We start from the raw sequence: 21,351 nt of genomic DNA on the forward strand, positions 1-21,351 counted from the left end.
TCACCTTTGAAGCTCTTCTACATATTACACGCTGTGCTGTCTCTGTGTTATGGGTGTATAAATAGATAGAGGTCTGTCTGCAATGAGGCGATGAATAAAGTTTTAGTTCAGTAGTCAGCGCAGTCGTCTATGATCTGGGAGACTCCAGTTCGAGACCCAGTGTGAGGACCTCCTTCATAAGGTATTTCATTCATCAACACTTATTGTAACACTTTAATTTTCTAAAATTAAAAGTGTAATAAATACAAAAACAGGATTTTTAAGCCTTTTCCCACTTTTATTCAAATATAAATACAAATAATTTTGCTGCCTCAACAAGTACAGATAGAAATACAAATACTGGGCTCTCTGCACATCCCTAGTGTAAACAAAGATGGACGTCATGACAGCCTCCGAAAAGTGAAGCCAGAACATCTTGATGGCCCCCTGGTGGCTGGCTGAGTGTAGGTAATAAGTCCCACCTCCTCCATGTTAGCGGATGTGACATGAGCCAAACTAAAAAGTTAGGTCGTTCTAATCACGCTAACGTTTGTCCAAGTGCTAATTTTTCTGATAAGTTTGTTTTTAATTAGTTATTTGATGATATAAAAAGGGGGTGTGGCGTCATGATTGATAGCTGTGACAGCCGCTCTCAAACCTCCGTCAGGTGGCGGGGCGGCTGAGGGGGCGTGTCCCGCGGGCCGTCATCTCACCGCCTGACTCTACTGCACAGACTCTTGTTCCAAATTACGTCACACAAGCAAGATGGCTGCTCCTGGAAAGGAGATATTTTGGCTTCACCTTTGCATAGCAGCAGGAAGTGGAGACGCGTCGTCCATATTTATATACAGTCAATAGTATGAACAGACATGAGATTATTTAATTTGCCCAAAATAAATAAATAGAATAGAATAATAGTTTACCGTGAGATTATATGAATGAAACAAAATAACAGTCACATAAGAATTAGCATCTGGGAACACAGTGAATGTTATTGAACTACTATTAACTTTTTATATGATGAAGTCATCTAATCTTTGTTCTCCAGTCTTTTCTAATTTAAGGTGACTCTTTCTAGTTACATTCAAGGTCTTCTTTTGAGAAATTATGTAAATTTTTTGATATTTTCTGCTAATTATCATGAAATCCAGGATTTCCAGGATCCTGGATTATACTTTCTGTAACTTTAAACACAAATTTGTTCTGTGAGTGGATTCCTGGGATCACAACTCAAACCATTAACTTCAACAATACGCTACATAATCGCTTTTCACTCAGTTACTTTGTTGTGACTCGACTGAAACAAACGTGACGAGTAGTGTGTTTAAATGCAGTTGTGAAGTTTTATTCAGGAACACCTGTACACACATTCACACGCAACAGCTGACCAGTACAACCACTATCTGATCCCATTTTTGAGCTGCTGGGCGCCTTTTGTCTCAGTGATCATCATTAGCATGAGTATTAAGCTTGAGCTCACAGTAAACGGCATCCTGGGGTGTGAATGGGGGTTCAGGTCTTTGCTCAAAGATACCTCAGCAGTGGTAGTAATGAGGGAGGGGCATGCACTGCTCTATCTCTTTCCCCTCAGGTCATAAGACCCCTCCTCTAACCTACAAACAGTAACTTAACACCAGGCTGTGAAGCAGTGTTTTGCTGCCTGCTCTGGTTCAAAGTTTTAAGCCCAACAGGAATGTCACAGGGTCCTGGAGTACACCTGTAATTACTGCACTAAAGCTTCAGTAAAAACAAACTTCTGTCTGTCATATGACGAATCGTCTGACCACGTCTAAGTCTGATTTGAATGATGACAGTCTGCCAGCTCAGCGCGGCTGCCAGTGCAGGAGGCTCCGTACAAATGGGGATCATGTTTAAACAGACGTTTCACTCACATTCGGTTACACACATAAAAAGTGTCAGAAGTAGTTGTTTCTGTTTCTGTTGTCAAGACGTTGGAAATAGTTGCATCTCATAAATAGTACTTGTTAACCAACAATCATTCCCAAGATGCTTCACTGCAGTCTGACAGCAGCTCTGCTGTGTATTCGGCCATATTGATTTAAATAAGTGATCACAGAAGGTTTGAGGCGACATAAAGTTGCTCTAAACTTGTGCAGGTTTAAGTCATTGTTTTACAAAACCTCAGCACTTTAAGATATGGATTTTTAGTCTGGACGGAGGCCTGGAAGGAGAGAGAAAGATCACACATCCAGTGGCTTAGTGTGGACGTGCTCTTTAGTTTTAAGCACATTGAGCACTTTTTTTTTTGCTGCCCAGCTGTATTTACTGGCCACTATTGGTACCAGTTACTTTGTAGATTTAGAGTTTACATGCAAAACACATGATCATCTTATACAATCTGATTCTTTTTATTGATTTGAAATACCCAACAGGATATAAAGAAATTAAAATTCGCTCCATGTTAACCAGCTACATCATTAAAATGCTGCTTTCATGTCGATGCTTCAGTAATAATAATCCAATCATGTAACACTCTGTAGGGGCCGTTGTGCATTTGATACTTTCATTATTTTTTTACTGTTTTTTTTTTTTCGTTACTTGACTTCGAGAATTTTCTCTATCTCTCTCTCTCTCTCTCTCTCTCTCTCTATCTCTTTATCTCTTTCTTTCTGTCTCTCTCTCTCTTTCTCTCTCTCTCTGTCCATTGGTCAATCAAGGTTATATAAACAGTGAAATGTGAGCTTTCCTTCCTCACAGGAGGCGTGGCTGGAAACCATAACTGTGGTAGTGTGGCAAAGGTGAATGTGTGTGTGTGTGTGTGTGTATGTATGTGTGTGTTTGTGTGTGAGTGTATGTATGTGTGTGTGAATGTGAGCATTTTCATACGTTGCCAGGCAGTCCTCTGCTTCACATTGCTGCTGTCACCGCCTCCTCCTCCTCCTCTCTCCTCCCCCGCCTCACTATTTCTCACTCTTCTGTCCCTCCCCCAAGCACAGTCGCAATGTGGGTTAGTGTGTCTGGCCATGTGAGATTGGGCTCTCGCCTTCCGCCTTGTGTGTGTGTATGTGTGTGTGTGTGTGTGTGGGGGGGGGGGTGATCTGTGAAGGATAATCCCAGACCACCACCGTGGGTTTAAAAGGGTCCTGAAGTTCACAGGAGTGTTTTGAAACAGCCCCCTCCCCTCGTTGTCAATAATTTTCTTTCTCCTGCTTTTTACTCTCATTGATTTCATCTTTTCATCTGTTCCACTGCTTTCTATCCTTAGCTCACTCTTTCTTTTTCCCCACTTTTTTTTTAATCCATCCTTTATTCCTTTCTTGTTTTCATAATGTCACTCCTCTTCTCTCTTCACTTTCCTCTCAATATTTTTCTCTTTTCTTGTGTATTTACTCCATAATTGTCTGTAAATCTCCTCAACATTGATGGTTTTTCACGTTCATGTGTTGCTTAAGTTTACTGCCGGTAGTAGTTGTAGTGTTTATGGTGCACTTATTGGTGTTAACGATGTGCGATACTGTCCTGTAAAGCCAAACTAGAATTTTCCGATGTGTGCGCTGACCAGAAAGTAGCACATGACTTAATTCATCTCCGCTCTTTTTTTCCCCCCTCTTTTTTATCATCCTCCTACACTTTCTTCATTTCATTTTCTTGATTTCCTCTGCCTTTTTTTTTCCACATTTCTCCTCCATCACCTCCCTCTTTGTCCAATTTATTGCCTTGTTCCGATTAACAGGATCACAGAAAGGCCTGCATGGTTCGTACTCACATGTTAACATTTTAGTTTTTCTGATCTGTAGTTGCAAAGTAACTGTTGCATATTAGCAATTGGACATCACTAAGTAAGTAATTTTATGCCTCACTCTGATGGTGTTTAATATTGGGATTCATTACACAGATAAATGACAGAATTGTGTAAAATAATTGTGATTTTGGCTAGTCAAAATCTTCCTCTTCCCTTACAGTTTATCTTCATACTTACATATTTCAATCTTGTCATCACTTTGAGGGATTTAATTTCATTTTGACTGCCAGTTATTGTTCAAAGATGTCATGACTTAACAAGATTTCAGTTAAATAATCGCAAATCAGCAAGACCTTTCATAGCAGTAAACAAACACAATTATAATTGTAAATCCCTGCACTCATCCTCTTTCTCCTCTCCATTCTCTCACCCTATTTTCTTTTTTCTGTCTCCTCCTCTGCCCGTCTTTTCCTGGTTGAACCCCATTACCCCTGTTACCTAAGGCAGCCTCTCTGGAGTGGGCGTGGCTTATTGACATCACACGCACTCCTGTGTCAGTTGGCCTGGGGGAGGGGAGAAAGAGAGGGAGGAGGAAGGCAGGAAAGCAGGACAGAAGGGGGGGTTTCCTACACACGGTAGGCCAAGGCAGCTTTCAGCGACTCATTGTTTTGTAATTGTCCCAATGGCCTTCTGTCCTCACTGGAGTGCCGGTAAAGCTGCCAGACGAGGCTAGAGCTAGAGGTTGAGAGCCTCACACACACACACACACACACGCTTTGACACGCTCGGTTCAGACTGGACAGTGAGGAAGTGTGTTAGCAGCATGAAGGGAGGACACACACCAGATGGAGTAAGTTTCTAAGAGTGGAAGAAGGAGGCATGGATCTCTCAGCAGAATAGGAGACAAAAAAAACCAAAAAACTTTCGACCACATGACATGGGTGAGTAGTTGAAATTTGACTGTGTAACTGCTTTTCTGGTTGGTTGACAGTTTTTTTTTTTTTTTCCCCACCCAGCTGTGTGTCTGTTTCTTCTCATCTCTCTGTTAGTCGTGATATCTCTGCTGTTGTATGTCTTATCAGTGTATGTATGTATGCTGCCAAAGGGGGTTTTCTATCATACTGACCTATATGTAGTGCAGTGCCAAGTCTGTGGCCGGGCCACTCAGGCAGAACAGAGCAGAGCTCAGAGGTTTCATAAGGCATGTTATGAAATAGATGCAGGAGTTGTCCTTGTTCCCAAAAAAGTGTATCCTTGTCTCTATTCACAAGGAGTTTTATATCATTTTATGTGGATTAAACTTTCATTTCTGAGGGTAAATTTCCCTCCAGTCAAGCAGAAAAGCTTCAGTTGCCGTTACAAGAAGATGCCTTAATATAGTTTTCATTCTAAATCAGTTTTTTGGATATAAAAGTAGCTTCCAGTCATGGTATAATGAGCCATTTAACCCAGGGTCTAAAGTGTTCCCTGTAAGTGTTTCCTCAGGTCTGTGACAAACTGTAACAAATTGTTATAGAAATCAGATGAATTTGCTTCTGGACACATGACGCTCACTAATGGCTGTTTTGTTGCCAGTGTGTTTTACACAGCGTTTATGTTAACAACCACACATAAAACATAACTGAGCTGTTGGACAAATGTGCCTTTCCACAGGCGAGGTTGTGTCGAAAAACCTGATTTTACTGACGTCATTTTAAACATTTTGTGAGTGTAGTTTGTTGCTTAACTGCCTCCTGTTGTAACAGTAGTATGAGAGGTTTGATATGCTAGTTGTACATGTTGGTAGTATATGTAAGTGGGGGTTGATCTGGTTTTGTAAGTAAGATTTGAGTCTTTTTCTTCTCTTTTGGTTTTTTGTGTAGTTTTTAACAACTATTGTTTGACACATTTCCTGGTTTTAATACAAACTTTAGTGTAAATGACCTTTAAAATACAGCATTTGTTTTATAACGTCTTGTAATTGTGTGTATACATAACATATGAATTACTGTGTTCAAGACAGAAGGATTATATGTGGATCATTGATCATGTGACTTTTGAGACTTGAGGGGTTTTTTTGGAAGTTGGTGTGCAGGTGTTTCAGAGACTTCAGGTGCATCCACGTTTCCTTCACTTGTGTCTTAGTTGCTCCCACTGAGGATGCATGGAGAGACACAAGGAAACCATGCGAGCAGAGAGGAAACAAGGAAATATGTTTTTAGAGAAATTAGATGTTCTTTCCTCTGAAGCGTAACATGAAGCAATGACGTTTTTGCATTTCTGATGACGGCAGCAGCTCATCACAGCTGGATCAGCTGTAAGTTGGCTTTAACAGCTGTAGGGACTTTTGACGGAGTGTTTGCCTGCACAAAGGTGCACAGTTATTACTGCCGAAGCAGCTGTTTCCTCTGTGCAGTCTGTTACCTGTTTAACAAACACCTGCATTCTGTATTTATACTGTGTACTGTGTCCTGCTCAGAGGCACAGGAACCATTTCTACCGGCAGAATGCATTTAGATCATTTATTAATTTTTTGCGTCTGTATTAATATTGTGATTGTGAATAATTTTTTTTAATGACCCAGAATACGATTAGGGCACCAGAATTTATTTATTAGGCTAAATGTTTCAGGGAAAATGGAAATTATGTAAGTCATATCAAACCCAACACTCAGGAATTTTCAGCCTCGCATGTGACTGAATGGAAATGACGATAAATGAAATATAAATGTGTTTAAAATGTATTTCTTGCTGACAGACAGACTCTCTTTAAATTTATCCATGATAAAAGTTAATGGGGGAAATAACAGATCATGGAAAGAAAAATCTTTCTAATAAATGAAGAAAGTTGTTTATGGTTCTTTTTCTGATCAGATCTACAATCAACACAGATCCGGTTCTTTCATATAAGAGAGTTCGTGTGTATGAAGTCAAATATCTCGATGAAGCACTTTAAACCGTGTCAGATTCTATTCAGCTAGAAGTTACACATGAATCAATAGTATGTTTGCGTGTAAACTACCATCTATACATGACGTCCAGCTTATACAAACACATATCAGTGCTTTAGAGTGTGGTTGTGTGTGTGCGCTGTTTCTCAAAGCAGTGTTCAGTATAAGTGGCCTTTACACCTACAAATGACAATCATTTTCAGTTTCTTTTTTTCAGCTGACTATCCAATCACTTTTCTGTTTTTTTTTTTTTTTTACTGACTAATAAACACAAAAACTGACAGCATGACTGTGTGGGTGGCTGCTTCCGTACATGCTCTGTATTCCTGGGTGTGTTATGGAGGAGTGTTTTTTTTTTTTATAATTGTTTTTTTGTTTTTTTTGTTTGGGAAGGGTGGGGGTGAAGGGGAATGAGGGATAGTCGGCCGTATGAGTCCCCCCTCAGTGGGGCCCCAGCTCCAGCATGAAGGGTTATGTAAGTTTTTCAGCTGCCAGCCCTCCTGCCTGCCTCTGCCTCACATTCACATTGTTATTGACTAGAGAGGAGCGCACAGAGCATCCAGCCAGTAGTCAGTGAGTCAGTCAGTCACTGAGGCAGTAGATTAAAGAGCAGCCGAGTGTAAAACAAGGTTGAGAGGAGGAGAAATACCTCCTGTTTGCTTTTTTTTTTTTAAAGAGTTTTTCCCCTGAAAGAGGAGGCAGTTGGTTCAGAGAGTTTGACAGGGAGTTAGAGAGCAAGAGATCCGAGAGGAGAGGAAAAAAGGAAAAGCAGAGGAGACCAGTTCTTCTCTTTACTCAATAACCATGCTGCTCCTGGACGAGTCCGAGTCATTTGCAGGTAAGTGACATCATCACTCCGACCTTTTTGAGGGAGGGTTGGCGAAGGGATGCATCCCTGAGCTCGAGGAAAGGGATAGAAAGTTTCCGAGAAAAATGTGGGGAAATGGTGCAAAAGTGATCGAGAGTTGTGGTTTTTTTTAAGTGACAGAGAAGAGGGGAAGACCGTAAAGCTTTGAAATTTGGTTGATGCTTTGAGAACAGGAAGAAACTGCTCCTCAGCTGCAGAGGTGCTTCCCAGCTGCATCCTGTTCAAAGAAAGACAGCATGAATGAAAGCCAGAAATGAGGTGAATGGGGAGAAAAAATAGGACTGAAAAAGACAAGATGGCTAGAAGAAGGGATCGTAAACATTAGAAACCGTCATAGAAGTGTCCAGAATGTGCAGCAGTAGTTGACTGATGCTCGTTAAGTTACTTAACCTTGTTGTGTAACACTGGATCCATACCTACTTAAGCATGCAGTGTCTATCTCTGTTCTTCTTCTCTCTGTTTTCTCTCTCTACACTTCTCTCTCTCCTTATTTTCTCTCCTGTCACTCACACTCATCCTTCCCCGCTCCCTCAACTCGATTCCTACCATTTTAAATCTTTTCGGTCGCCCTCCCACCATCTTTCAGCCGGTCTCTCCCACGCGTGCCCGGCCGCCTCTCTCTCGTGTTCTCTCGTGTTGTCATCCCAGGCCCGCTGCCCATTGGCTGTTTCTACGGTTACCTAAACCAATGCCGGTGCATGATTGGTGGATGTGGGTAGGATTGGGCCATGCTGGAAATGTGAGCATGTGGAGGCAGGAAAACATATGGTTCATCAGACCAGTGGGTTAGGGGGTTAAACGCGTGAGGAGGCAGGCAGGGACAGAGCGCCTCTGCAGTGTGTCTGGATGAATGAAAGTATAATCTATGAGGAAAGTTTTTTTGTTTTGTTTTGTTTTGTTTTTTACAACATGCTTCATTTCCTCATGTATTCGCTCAAAGGCACTCAGCAACTAATTTATCTTAAAAAAGTTCAAATCAATAATAAGACTCAAATTAATTATTTTCCAACTTCTAAAGACCTGTACGCTTTTTAACAGTCTAAGACAATGTGTCTTATGTGCAGTTAATAGACCACATTCATGTATTCAGAAAGCTGCATTCAACTGGTACCATAAGTTGTGTATCTATTTGTGACTCTGCAAGTTCAGTCTCCTGATCTCATCTCATTTGGAAGTGTGTGTCTGCACATTGGATTTGAAATGAAACCATTAGTGTGAGGTAAAGTGCAGGCTTGTAGCTTTAATTTACCCTACCTTTTGTACATAAATACTGAAAGTAGGGTAAAAGGTCAAGTGGACTGAGGACATGGTTGACTTTGCCCGCAGAGAATGTTCCAGAAATCTCCTTGGTTACCATATCTGAATGTTTATGATCGTTGTCCTGGTGCATTGTTCGAAGTTTCCTGTATCGTTCATCCAGTATGGATGTGAACATTCAGAAATAAAAGCTGCAAGTCAACACTTTAAACTCATAATCATTATTTTATTTCAGCTTCAGTGTTCTGCACTACAGAGACACAACAGTGAAAAACATATCACTGTTTTGACTGTAGACAGTCTGCACTGTATCTGCCTGTATTGGACATCAGACAAGGAGATACTGTGTTAGTGTGAACGTTGACCTAAAGGTTGCAAAAGCTGTTGGAGTTCATTTTTCCCCGGGCTATAGATGTAACAAGATAAAAGCTGCTATTGAAGAATTCAAAAAAACATTTGTCTGAAAAGGTCATCAGGTATTCAGGATTTCTGAATGGATCAGTCAAGGATTTACACTTTTTATCCTGTAAAAAAAAAAAAAAAATCCTTGTTTGTTTCAATGTCGCTGGTGGTTTACAGTGTCCCGCTCTGTCTGCCTTTCACTGTGTTGGCATTTGTTTAGAAAGGCATTCACTGGGATCCATTATTGAGAATTAACTAATGTCTACATGCTCGTAATTCTTGGGATTGCTCTGGGTGTTTGGCTCACTGTGAAAGGAGACACTATATGCCTTATCATCGCTGTGAACAATGCATGTTGAATAATGATAAAGGCTAAAAGAACACACTGTTCTCCCTCAAATCCATTGTGGAGGTTGTGTGTGTGTGTGTTTTTTTTTTTGCACATCTTCCTGTGGGTATTATCTGTCGATCAGGGACAAACTGCTTATTGTGAAAAGAAAAAAAAAAAAGTGAGACATTTGAAGAGCAGTGACACCTCAGTGGTACAATGTAACAGGAAGGAGACTGTTGTGCTGAATCTTTTTTTATCCATGCTGCGCGGCACGCTCTGTTCGGTTGTAATTGGCCTCAGCATGCCGGGCAGGAACAACCTGTCCTGTTCAGACCAGCGCCAGGGTCCAAGCCAAACGCCGGGAGCACGTGTAGTCTGGCTGCTTTCATAACACCACAGCGCTGAGGATGTAGGCTTCGCCGGGCTAGCCACATGGCTTTTATTGCCACTTCCTTAATGTCGTCAATCCCTGTCAGATCATAAAGCTGCTTTCTTTGTTCTCCTTCAAGGTAAATTTCCTCCTTTTTTTTAAGTTCTCTTTTTTATTTCACCGCTGCACAGTGCTCTCACTGTGTTCTCTCTCTTTCTATGTGCTTTTTTGTTTTAAAAATATATTCCCCATAAGTGCAGCTTTCTCCCTTCATGCTGCACTCTTGCTCCTCCACTTGAATAAAAACCTGTTGTCTCTGTCTTACCTTATAAAAGCCTCTCTCTCTCTCTCTCTCTGTCTTTCACCATCAGTCTCTCCCTCTCAGTTAATGTCTGCAGTACTGTATAGTGTTACATTACTGCAGTCTTGTGATCAGAGAGTGAACATCATGAGGGCAGTGCCCGTGCTAAGCCAGAATCAGTCACATTATTTCACTCCGCATCCAAATACTGTCTTATTAAATCCTGAAGAGCCTTTTTTGTGTAAAACCCGAATAATCAGTGTCAGATTCTCTTGCTGCTTCAGAGAAATGCTTCTTCGTGTGATGCAGAAGGTTTGAATCAGCCATTGTGACAGCTGAAATGCTACCAGCATGTTTTATCCACTGCTCATGTTGCACTGTCAATGTTTGTACTAGACTGTATATAAGGATGGATGTAGCGAGGTGTGACGTCACCCGTTGGTTTGCATTGAAGCTGGTTTGAAGCCCAGAGTTGTCTCTTATGGTCGGAGCCATCCATTCCGTTTGGAGCCAGGGACCTTCTAAGTAAGGAGTGCTGGGTTGTTGCCTTTCACGCTCTGGAAACACGGGCTGCGACCCTAGAACAAAGGGAAAGCTAGCTTATTTGGAACACCACGCAGTGCACACTTTGGCTAATGTTAGCTACTTTAGCTAACTTGTGTTGGTAAATAGGTATATACAGCCTTTATAGAATATTCCCTTTTCCTGCCTTTTAGTAATAGATATTGTGAATGGGGGAATAGAATGATTTACACTTTTAATTTGTATAATTGTCAAGTAACATTATACAGAAATATAGCAACAATAGTCCGACTCAGTGCGAGTCCCAGAGCCGGAGAGAGCAGCAGGTGAGCAAACTGTCAATCAGTCAACACCCACACCGCAGAAATCAAAGCTTACTAAAAGTCTTCAAATCTTATTAACAATAAATTCCAAAATGACCTCCAGCCTGAATACCACCAGCCTGAATATAGCAATTGTGACCATAAGGATTCGTTTAAAAAAATGATTGAGTATTTCTAGACAGACGTTGACACTTTTTGAATGGGAGTCAAGTGGAGACTGGGACTTTTTGGAGCCAGCATCTAATGGCTGATTTTAAGGTACTTCAGCCTTGAGTCTTGGTGATTGACACTTGGTTTGAAGCAACAACACCCAAAATGGAAGTTACAAACCACTTTGCCGATTTGAATCGTTTCACTGGTGTAAATGCATGTAGTCACTGATGATGATGTGTTTTTTTTCTAAGTTATCTGATCACATCAGTGTGCATGCGCATTATATGTGCGTTATATGTGCATTAGTGAGCGATCACATCACTGTCCATAACGCCGTGACGTTGCGGTGCTGCTCCTGACATTTAGTTCAGTCGGTTACTGGTTCAATCCAGTACAAATCCTGACCTATATAAACACTGTGAATAAGTTTGACAGCTCGGCAGCCATCTACCTGCGACAGTTAACACATCGGTATCGTCACTGTGGCCTTCACAGTCTTTCAATAAGCATTCAGCTGTGAAATAACACACTATATATCACAACTGAGCTGACAGTTGCTCTTTCAGTCACTATTGTGGAGAGCTGAAGTGCAAAAAGCTACTGATTCAATTCAGTCTGAAGATGCAGTGTTGAAGTTTTGTTCATACATGTACCCTTTGTACTCCTGTAGTAGCAAGCTGCCATGACACTTGACCACTGTAGAAAGTAAAAAAAGTTTTGTATTTTAGCTTTACATTGTTGTTGTTGTTTGAAGTCAGAATGCAGTTTGACAAACTGAGAGTCTGCACCGATAGACCCAGACAGAAATGGCAGTTTGGAGTATGATGAAGGCATAAAGGTTTTGGTGGTTTGGTTTTTGTGGCATTTGTTCAGAGGCTGAAAGTACCCACAGCATCCTGAACGCTGCCAAAAAAAAGGGGTATATGTAACCGGCTATATTATGACCAGCACAGTGATAATGCGTGGCAGCTTCCCAATCTGTGTATTAGGTCCTCTCCTCTCACTCCTCCTCCTCCTCCCTCCTCTTCCTCCTCTTCAGCAGCAGTGACACACTGGCCTACAAACAGCCATTCTACCTCGCCTCACCCCTCTGCTGCTCTCTCTCTCTCTCCATCACACGTTGGTCGTCTCTCTGCTGTCTTTCTGTTTCTCTCTTCGTCCTTTTGTCGTGTTTTTTTTCTTTCACCGCCTCATCGTTTCTCTGACACACACACATGTGTGCAGCCAGCAGGAGGGTTTCATAACTCACCTGCCTCGCTCTAATAAAGCAGCCTTAATAACTCATTCAGGGCAGTCTGTTACATAACGTGTGTGTGTGTGTGTGTGTCAGTTTGTGTGTGTGTGTGTTGTCATGCTGAGAGCTTTAGATACATTTTTTTTTATCTTTCTCAAGGCAAGTTATATAACCCAGTTAAATCTTGGTCTGTCTTCAGAAAGAAAACCACAACTGCTTTTCCAGCGGTTTGTCTTTCTGTTAGATCTTTATAATATTTTTCCTCAGTTCACCCCTGCAGACGTTGTGATCGACTGACTGAAAGTTCAAACAAAAAAGATGCGGAAGTGTCAATTAGCGGTCTGCAGATAAAACACCAAATGTTTTGTAATTTTGCTTTTAATCCTTCCTGTTTTTTTTTTCATTTTTGCTTCAGTTAAGACAATTTTGGCAGTTGTGTTTTGTGTGTTTTTGATTTTTATCACATCTTAAGCTTTGCATCATAACCCACAGAGACACTGTAGCCCCTCCTCGTTCTCACAACCTGAGGAAACATTCAGGGAGTACTTAGAGTTACACCCACCAAGGACAGCAATGTGTTAATTTAAAGGAATTCATTCAAACCGTGTCTTCTTATTTATCTGTTCATCAGTCCGACAGTCTGTCTACCTGCATCACTGTGTCTGCCTGTGTCTCCTTCCACCCGTCTGTCTGATCCGTCCACCTTAAATCATCTCTGTCAGTTTTATTGTCGTCACAATTTGGAAAACAGTCGTAAAAGTAACAGAACTGTATGAACTCTGCTTAACAGCAGGAATGAGGCGGAAAATCCTGACACCGATAGACCACACACTGTCACACACTCGCAGATACACATGCTTGTACACACACAGGGCAGACACACTCCACGTATGTGCAGCTGTGTGTGTGTGTGTGTGTGACTGGGTGTATGATACTCGTGTGTGTAAATGTTCTGTTTTCTCTACTTTTGAGTGAATTCGTTTGGGTCTGCCAGCTTTTGCAAGCGTGTTCTGCGTGTCTGTGACGTGGTACATCTATGTGTGTGTGTGTGTGTATGTGCGTACGTGTGTGTGTGTGTGTGCGTGCGTACAGGACGTGAGGTTCTTGTGAACATGCTGGTTGTGTAACAGCCAGAGGCAGCAGTTACATAAGCGTCCCCTCTCGTCTGACCAGCCTCAGCGTCGGTGGCCTGTCTGTCTGTTAGAGAGCAACTTTCTGAGTAAGACTGAGACTGCGCGCTCATATGTGTGTGTGTGTGCGTGTGCGTGTGTGTGTGCGTGTGTGTGTGTGCCAACAAGCAGACTAATGGGACTCTTAATAAAACGGGTCATCTCATTGTGTGCAGCAGCCTCTTGAGGCGCCTCGAGGCAGAAATAAAAGAGAGAATTAAAGTTGTGTTGCATGTTGACCTCGACTTTTAACACAAGCTACTGACCTCATTAACACTTTGACATTCATCTGTGACCCGTCTCCATTCTCCATTTTTCTCTCATTGGAAATGGGAAGAAAGACTTGCATTTTATTGTCAGTATGATGCACCATCATCTGCAGCAGTTCCATTTGTATGTATATTACCACTCATTACCTCCTATTTGTTTTCCATCCTGTTTGTTTGTATCACAGCAGGATAATCTTACTGAATTTCAATGAAGTTTGGTAGAAAATGAGGCGATGGACCAGAAAATCAGTGATTATTTTATTTGTGCGGCTTGATGAATCATTTATCACTTACTTGCCTTGTTTCAAGATAAAAAAAACTTTGAACATTCTCTCTATTTCCTCCTTAACTTCTTACCTGAATCATATTATCTTAAGTGTTTTGATCCTCATCAATATACAAACACACATTGAAAATTTCTACCATTAAAATGGGATTGTGCTCTTTAAGCGCTTTCTATTTTCTCTTATGATTTCCAATTGCTAAACCTCATAAGCAGTCAGCCTCTGTAACTACAGAACAGATGTGACGTCAGCCTGTCAAAACGCCAGCTTTGTCAGTCAGTCAGACAGATGTAATTACACTTTTACACCTTAATGACAGCAGTATGCTGAATGTCTCATGGATGTCTTCCTGCCCTGAGAGGCATTACTCTGTGTTTTATAACCGTACATCAGCGGATTATGTAACAAGGAGGATAGAACGGCCCAGTGAGCACGTTCAGACATGTACCTGGACGACAGGAAAGAGTATAAATAGGTAAGGTGGGAGATAACAAAGGAAGAAAGATGAGGAGAATTAACACGTAACATGGCAGGAAGGGAGGTAGAAGTTAGGAGAGGATGAAGCAGATAAATCAAGAGGAGAGGTGTGAAGGAGAAATACAAGAAGAGGAGAAGAAAGGTGGGTGAGCGAGAAGGTTTATCAAGGTTTGTGGAGAGGTGGTAGATGGAGAGGTGGGAGGAAAAACAGAGCCAGGTAATTGAAGAGGAGAGAGGAGAAGGTGGGAGAGTCGGATGATGAGGGAAGACAGGAAGTTGAAGAGGGAAGAAAACAGCTGAGAGATGAGGTGAAGTGGAAGAAGGAATAGATGGCAAGGTGAGAAGAAAACACAAAGGATGTAATAGAGGGTCAGATGTGACCATCAACCACAGATTTTAGTGTCATTTGGAGCACAGTGACAGAACTGGACATGCACATGAACAGCTCTACATTAGAAATGCACAAAAGTAGCACATATGGTATGTTTTGACTGTCCCATTTACACCAATTTCACCCCCAAAATACCCAGATGTTTTAGAAAAAATAAATCAACCTGTTCTCTCACCAGCATCTCAAAGGTCAGAGGCTACACAGTTCCCATTTAGGTTTTCCAAAACATGTTGGATAACTAGACCACAACAACATTTATGGTTCCCAGTAGCCAGGGATCAAAATTGATAAATTTCCAGCTGAAAGTCTCAGGACGGTTTTTCGGATGAAATGATTAGATGAATCCTTTTGATTCTCTGTTACAGTGAATCCTGTGTCCCTCTGCTTCCTGTCTATTTCCTGGAATCCCCTGTATGTTGGATAAGGAGATTTTGTCCTCTATGTGTGTGTGTGTGTTTGTGTGACGTGGAGGATTCTCCGCCACTTCGTAGTAAATATCTGCCGTCATCAGTAATCTGCTTACGTAGACAGCAGGTGGTGGGTCGGAGGGCGAGATGCAGACAGACGGTCCATGTCATTTTATTTATTAATTTGATGTTTTTCAGCGTGTAGGTCAGTGACTCACAGGGAAGCAGGTTGAGGCAGGAAGGGCAGAAAAGTTCAGACATATATAAGATGGGTTTATGTTTGAAGGTAAGCACACAGGTCACCTCTGTGTGTTTGTGTTGCAGTATGGGTAAGTAATAAAACGGAACCTGATGTGTAGGTCAAGTGCTGAGGACCTCGTATTTCCTGTATTTGTGTTTGTGTGCGTCTGTCCCTGCGTGCCCTCAGCTGTCTGACTTCATGATACGGATGCAAATAAATCTCATAAAGGCATCGAATATCTCTCCAAAGTTTCCATCAGCGTCTGATCATTTAAAACCAGCGCTTTTCAAGCTGCAAGTCATGACCCAAAAACAGATTTCTGATGTTTTCTTGATGGGATTTTACATGATAACTACTATTTTGTGTTTCAGGAGGAAAAAAAAACATCCATTTGAGTTTGTATCAGTGGTTTCAAAAAGCTCGACAACCCTTAAAGTAATGTTTTTAATGTTTACCAAATCTTTTGAGTGTCAAACATCCCACTTCTTCTCTTTGTGTGTGATGTCAGCTTGTATCAAACCTTTACATACTGGGTGCTTGACACTCAAAAGGTAGTTATTAGGTGAATTATCACTTTAGCAAGACAAGTGCCCCAAAATTAAATGAATAAAAACTCTGAAAAAAGTTGGAAATTTTTGTTGTAATATTTAAACATTAAAGTAAAATGTCTTCAAAACTTCAAATCATGTCTTAAAACATTCAATCACTCCACAAATTGGGATAAAATTGCTGCATTTTGGCTCATAAGTTTTGTATGAAACCAGACTGCAGGGGGGAGTCTGCTCTGTCACAGTCACAGTCTGTATTTATTATTAATGGAGCAGATAAGGAAATTGTTATTGGACGACTTTACAGATTACAATCTTCACTCGAGTTTCAAGCTCGAGGGCAGACGTTTTTTCAAACACACCAATCTGTTTTTTTTTTTTCAACCACTGATTGTTTTCAAGAAACTCTTGTTCAGTGCAGTGTGACGCAGTTTTCATTGCCGTCCGAGTGAAAACTCTGTATCACAAACTTATCAGTTTTCCCAGAGCCAAGAGAAACAGGATGTGCAGTTTAGAATTTATCCAGGGATGTATTGAAAGGGTTTTCACACCTAAAAGTACCAGAAATTAGTCAGACCACAAAGGATACAGCAGTCCTTGAGTTGATGGGAAAACATATTGTGAGGTTTTTATACGTTATGTTTTTATATTGTATAAAGATAAAGCTCATTAAAGAGGGGAAGAATGTTTGGTTTCTCTTTTTCATCCTGTATATTTTTGTGTTTTTAATCTTTCCTGTTGTCTCTCTTTCTCCCTCTTCTCCTTCCTCTCTGTATAAAAGTGACACACTTGAGGGAATTCCACTTATTCGAAACACACACACACACACACACACACACACACACAGACACACACACACACACAGCGTCGTCGCATGGTTGCGGTGTTATGTTCGTCAGCGCAGTACAGAGGAGTTATATAAACACTTAACATAAACGTCAATGTGGTTATATAACCTTGTGGTTGCAGAAGACATTCCCCCACTGCAACCCCCCCCCTTCTGATACACACACACACACACACACACACAAAATACCCACTAATCATGATTTTGTTGCCGATGGCCGCGCATTCTTTAGAGCCACATATCTCTCAAGTAAAGAACCGTTGTGTTGTTTTCCTGAGGAGCAGCACGTCTTTAACCCGCCGGGAGTGTCCAGCAGAACAAATTAATGGCTTAGGAAAAAGTGCTGCAGGTGTTGTTTACTCTCTGACACTTTCTGACTGCTGATGATTCAACATTTCACCACAACATCCTTGGTTGCTCGCTTCCTTTGCTCAGTGTCTGTGCTGCCAGAGGTCGAGGTTTCACCTGCATTAATACACTACCCTAACTCACTTTGCCTACGTGTTGTCACGATTGTTTTGTTCTCTCTTCTTCGTGCCTGCGTCCTCTCCTCATCACGCATCGCAGCAGAATATTTGGCTCAGTCGCCTAGCAACAATCGGCCCTCCGAACTCCAATTGTCACCTTATGATAACACCTCCATTGGACTCACGCACAGGAGAGTGTTTCTTAATGAGGTGGGCAGGCATCAGAGGCTGAATTTAGACCAGAATTCAAAACAACATGTGGTTATTTCAGTTGGAAGTGTGAATAGCTGCGTCTTGACTGTTCAGCAACAAGTCATTGTGAACTCATAATTGAGTTTTGGAAATTCTGATCAGGCCAAGGATTCTTCTACTGACCCGTTTGTGAAAACAAAGGTTTGACAGAAATTGGAGTTGCAAAGCTTTCATTAGCTCATACTCAATTGTGGGCGCAAGTTAGAGCCAAAAAAAAACTCAGTCAGTGGGGAGGATGGAACATTTCATTAGTTATATAACATGTTGTGAATTTGTATTGTTGTTTGGTGTGTGTGTGTGTGTGTGTGTGTGTGTGTGTGTGTGTGTGTGTGTGTTACTTCACCTTGACAGCTTCTAAACTGCTCCATGAAACACAAAGCCACAGCTGCTCCATTTTGAATCCAACAGTTTCTGTTCAAGCTCAAATCCCTGCTCCATCTTCATGTTGACATCTCTTGTAATTTTTTCAAAGTTGAGTTTAATCCTCTGAGCACCTGGAAGTACAAAACATTAATATAACAGTGACAGGGTTTTATAGAAAATCGATGGATGGATGGATAAATATTCAGTAGGTATGTAATTCAGAGGTTATGAAACTTGATTTTTTCCTGCATGCTCTTCTGCGTGACCTCTCTGTAGTTCCTTTTAAAATTAGTTTTTAAATACAGTGGAACAGTATTTATAGCACCAAGTGTTTGGCTGAATGCCAGTTTGGATTCAAAGTGACAAATGTTACGTAAGCTGCAGAAGACTGATGCCAGAGTGACGCTGTTATATAAAAATCCAAACTCAAATGTAAAAAAGTTCCATCCTGATCAGTTTAGCGGCCTGCTGTAGTTGTACACATACAGTATATAAGGATTGTTTTCATTATCAGTTAGTCTATTGATTATTTTTCGATTAATTGGCTAGTCTTGTAACAAGAGGAAATAGTGATAAATGCCCAAATCCAATCACTAGTTTTAGTATTATTTTTTCTTTTTGCTTAATTTCTTTTTTGATAACTTATTAAATTATTAAAAAGTCATATTTTCTCTGTGATACCATGATAATTTACACAAATACATCATTAATAATATCTTGTTTTTGGATTTACGTTACTTTAAGCATAAATATACAGAATAGAAATAGAATACAGCAGAGAAATCCCTATTTAATACAATATCTATAACTCAACCCATCATTTTAGGAATAATATACACCATATGTGATTGATCCCGTTCATAGAAAGATACATGAGCGAAAGCCAACGACATAAAATCACTGCCAGTGTGATAGTGATGGGTTTTCTCTCCTCTTCCAGCTGCTCTAACAGCCAACTGGAGACTCTTATCTGTTCTAAAACAGATACATTTCTCTGGTAAAAAACACATTAAAGTGGTTGTTAAAATGTTTTGCCTCTGTCAGAAACTATTGCCAATATGCTAACGGACTGTTCCACCGCATCCCACAGAAATCCTTCACAGAATTATCAGTTCATAAGAGGAAACAGCTGCGCCTCTGATGCACTAAATTATCATCTTATTTATTTTAGTTAGTATATTTCATATTGCATAATGCGTTTTTTAAATAGAAAACTAAACTGGCCGCAGCACTTGTCGGCTTATTAGTTATAAATAAAATAATAAAATGATCAAGACACTCAAATATACACTAAATCATCTTGAAATCAAGTGTTGCACCTGTGCGGGGACACCATATGTGGAGACAGTGTGTGTCCAACAGCTAATAAAATCATAGTTCGTAAAATATTTCATAAATCTCCTCCTAGTATCTGTCTTCCCTCCCCCGTCTGTCTCTCTCGGTGGTGAATAATTCCTGGACTTTTTGTCCTCTTGACCTGAGCAGAGGAAACAGACCTGCTTCCTAGAATCTACATCTGTGTGTGCTTGTTTGTGAGTGTCACTACTATGTTTTTTTAATGTTTGTGTGTGTGTGTGTGTGTGTGTGTCCGCCCCCTCTCTCACTCTGAAGTACATCTCTCTTTTTCTCTTTGAATGATGACCTCGCTTTCATCTCTCTCCTCTCTCCTCTTTCCCTTCCTGTCTGCCCCCTCAATGTCTCTTTGAGTGCTTGTGTGTGTGTGTGTGTGTGTGTGTGTGTGTGTGTGTGTGCAGTGATGTTGAGGCTCTGTGCATTTCGGGAATCGTTATATAACTGCTCTGTAAGGTAGAGTTGGAGAAAGGGAAAAGAAAATGGAAGATGGGGTCTTTGAGTGAATGTTTAATTCAAATCCATGTCATCTTCATGTAAACACACACATTATTTTTCCGCTCTTATCTCTAACGGATACAGTTATCATCAAAACTGCAGTTTCATGAAAGCTTTTCCAATTGCGGTTTAAAACATGCAATTTATGGTGACTAATTCCTGGAAAAGAAATGATGTGTTTTTTGTTTCCTATTTGTTTTTGGTTGAAATAAATGGAAGAACAGAGCAGTTAGCATTAGCATTTAAAGCTAAACAAGAGGATGTCACCTTTTGATTTACAAGAACGTCCGGCCTATTTTTGATTTTGATTGTTTATCATTTGAAAATTATCTCACATGTAAAGTTTATAAAACAGCAACTTTACATTAAAGATCATTTGTGTCCTTCCAGGCACCTGTAGCCAGAAGAATGTCTTTCTGTCTAACTCCATTAATGACATTGTTTTCTTCTTGTTCATATGTGTAAATCCAACTCATGGACACTGATGAAGTGGCTCAAAGCAAACCTCATCAGTTTCATTGTTTTTATAGTAAAACCTCCACACAATGCAGCTTTAAACCTGGTGGTTAGGAACAAGTGATAGATTTTGGTGCAGAGCGTTTTTTTTTTTAGCTTTGAGCTACATTCTCCTGAATGATTGCACTCACTTCAATGATAAAGCAAGACTAAGAGTCTACATCCATGCCAGCAGCTCTGTTAGGCTGTTATGTACTTTGGCACAGCGGTGCTTTTGAGCTTAATGCTCCTTAGACCTGATCGAAATTGGGGTTGACCCAATCAGACCCAGAGAGAACACCAACACTGGCAGCAGCTTGATCCTACACCAGTAAATGAGCAGTCGCAGTCAGAGAGAGCACTTTCAAATATCATTTTTTTCCTCCACTTCAAAGTTCACATCCTTCATCTCACCTCAAAAAACACATATTTCTCCTGTGATGGATATGACGCGTCACATGACCAGCTGATGACGAGTATATATGAATGTTTTGATGCTGATCTATTTGCAGATTGAACATACATGAAGTATTTTTATCATCAGCTTGTCAAAATTAGAGAATTGTGTAGCCTCTGACACTAAATGTTGTATGTCTGTATGTTTTTAGTATGTTTGTGATGTAACTGATCTTAATTCACTCTGAAATGCTAGTGTCCACATGCACTTAGATACATAAGTACGCCACACACACACACACATACACACGATCACCACCGAGACAGGCTGGTGTCATTAGCAGCCAGATCAAGAAGTTTGTTATCACGTAGATGGACTGAAGGGGCGTTTTATGTAAGTTGTTTTTCAACTGGCAGTGAGCTCATCACCAGCCTCCATGCTCTGTGTGTGTGTGTGTGTGTGTGTGTATATGTGTGTTCTGGCTCATAACCAGGATTAGCTAGCTTTATTGCTCCACAGACCTG

General features: G+C 40.8%; 1 protein-coding gene across 5 annotated transcripts in view; it reads left to right on the forward strand.

The window, feature by feature from the left end:
- Nucleotides 1–21,351, forward strand: part of LOC121895632 (helicase ARIP4-like) — a 77,043-nt gene that overhangs the window by 33,911 nt on the left and 21,781 nt on the right. Inside the window, exon 1 of one of the 5 annotated variants that reach the window (XM_042408995.1) lies at nucleotides 4,370–4,623. The exons of 3 other annotated variants lie outside the window; for them this stretch is intronic. In XM_042408995.1, the coding sequence (XP_042264929.1) occupies nucleotides 4,620–4,623 (4 nt within the window). In that variant the 5' untranslated portion in view covers nucleotides 4,370–4,619. Of the gene's footprint in view, nucleotides 1–4,369; nucleotides 4,624–7,122; nucleotides 7,450–21,351 lie in introns of those variants that run through there. One more of the 5 variants, XM_042408994.1, reaches the window with a different exon arrangement.

Source organism: Thunnus maccoyii, chromosome 4, assembly GCF_910596095.1.
Source record: "Thunnus maccoyii chromosome 4, fThuMac1.1, whole genome shotgun sequence".
In the NCBI taxonomy this organism is placed as follows: domain Eukaryota; kingdom Metazoa; phylum Chordata; class Actinopteri; order Scombriformes; family Scombridae; genus Thunnus; species Thunnus maccoyii.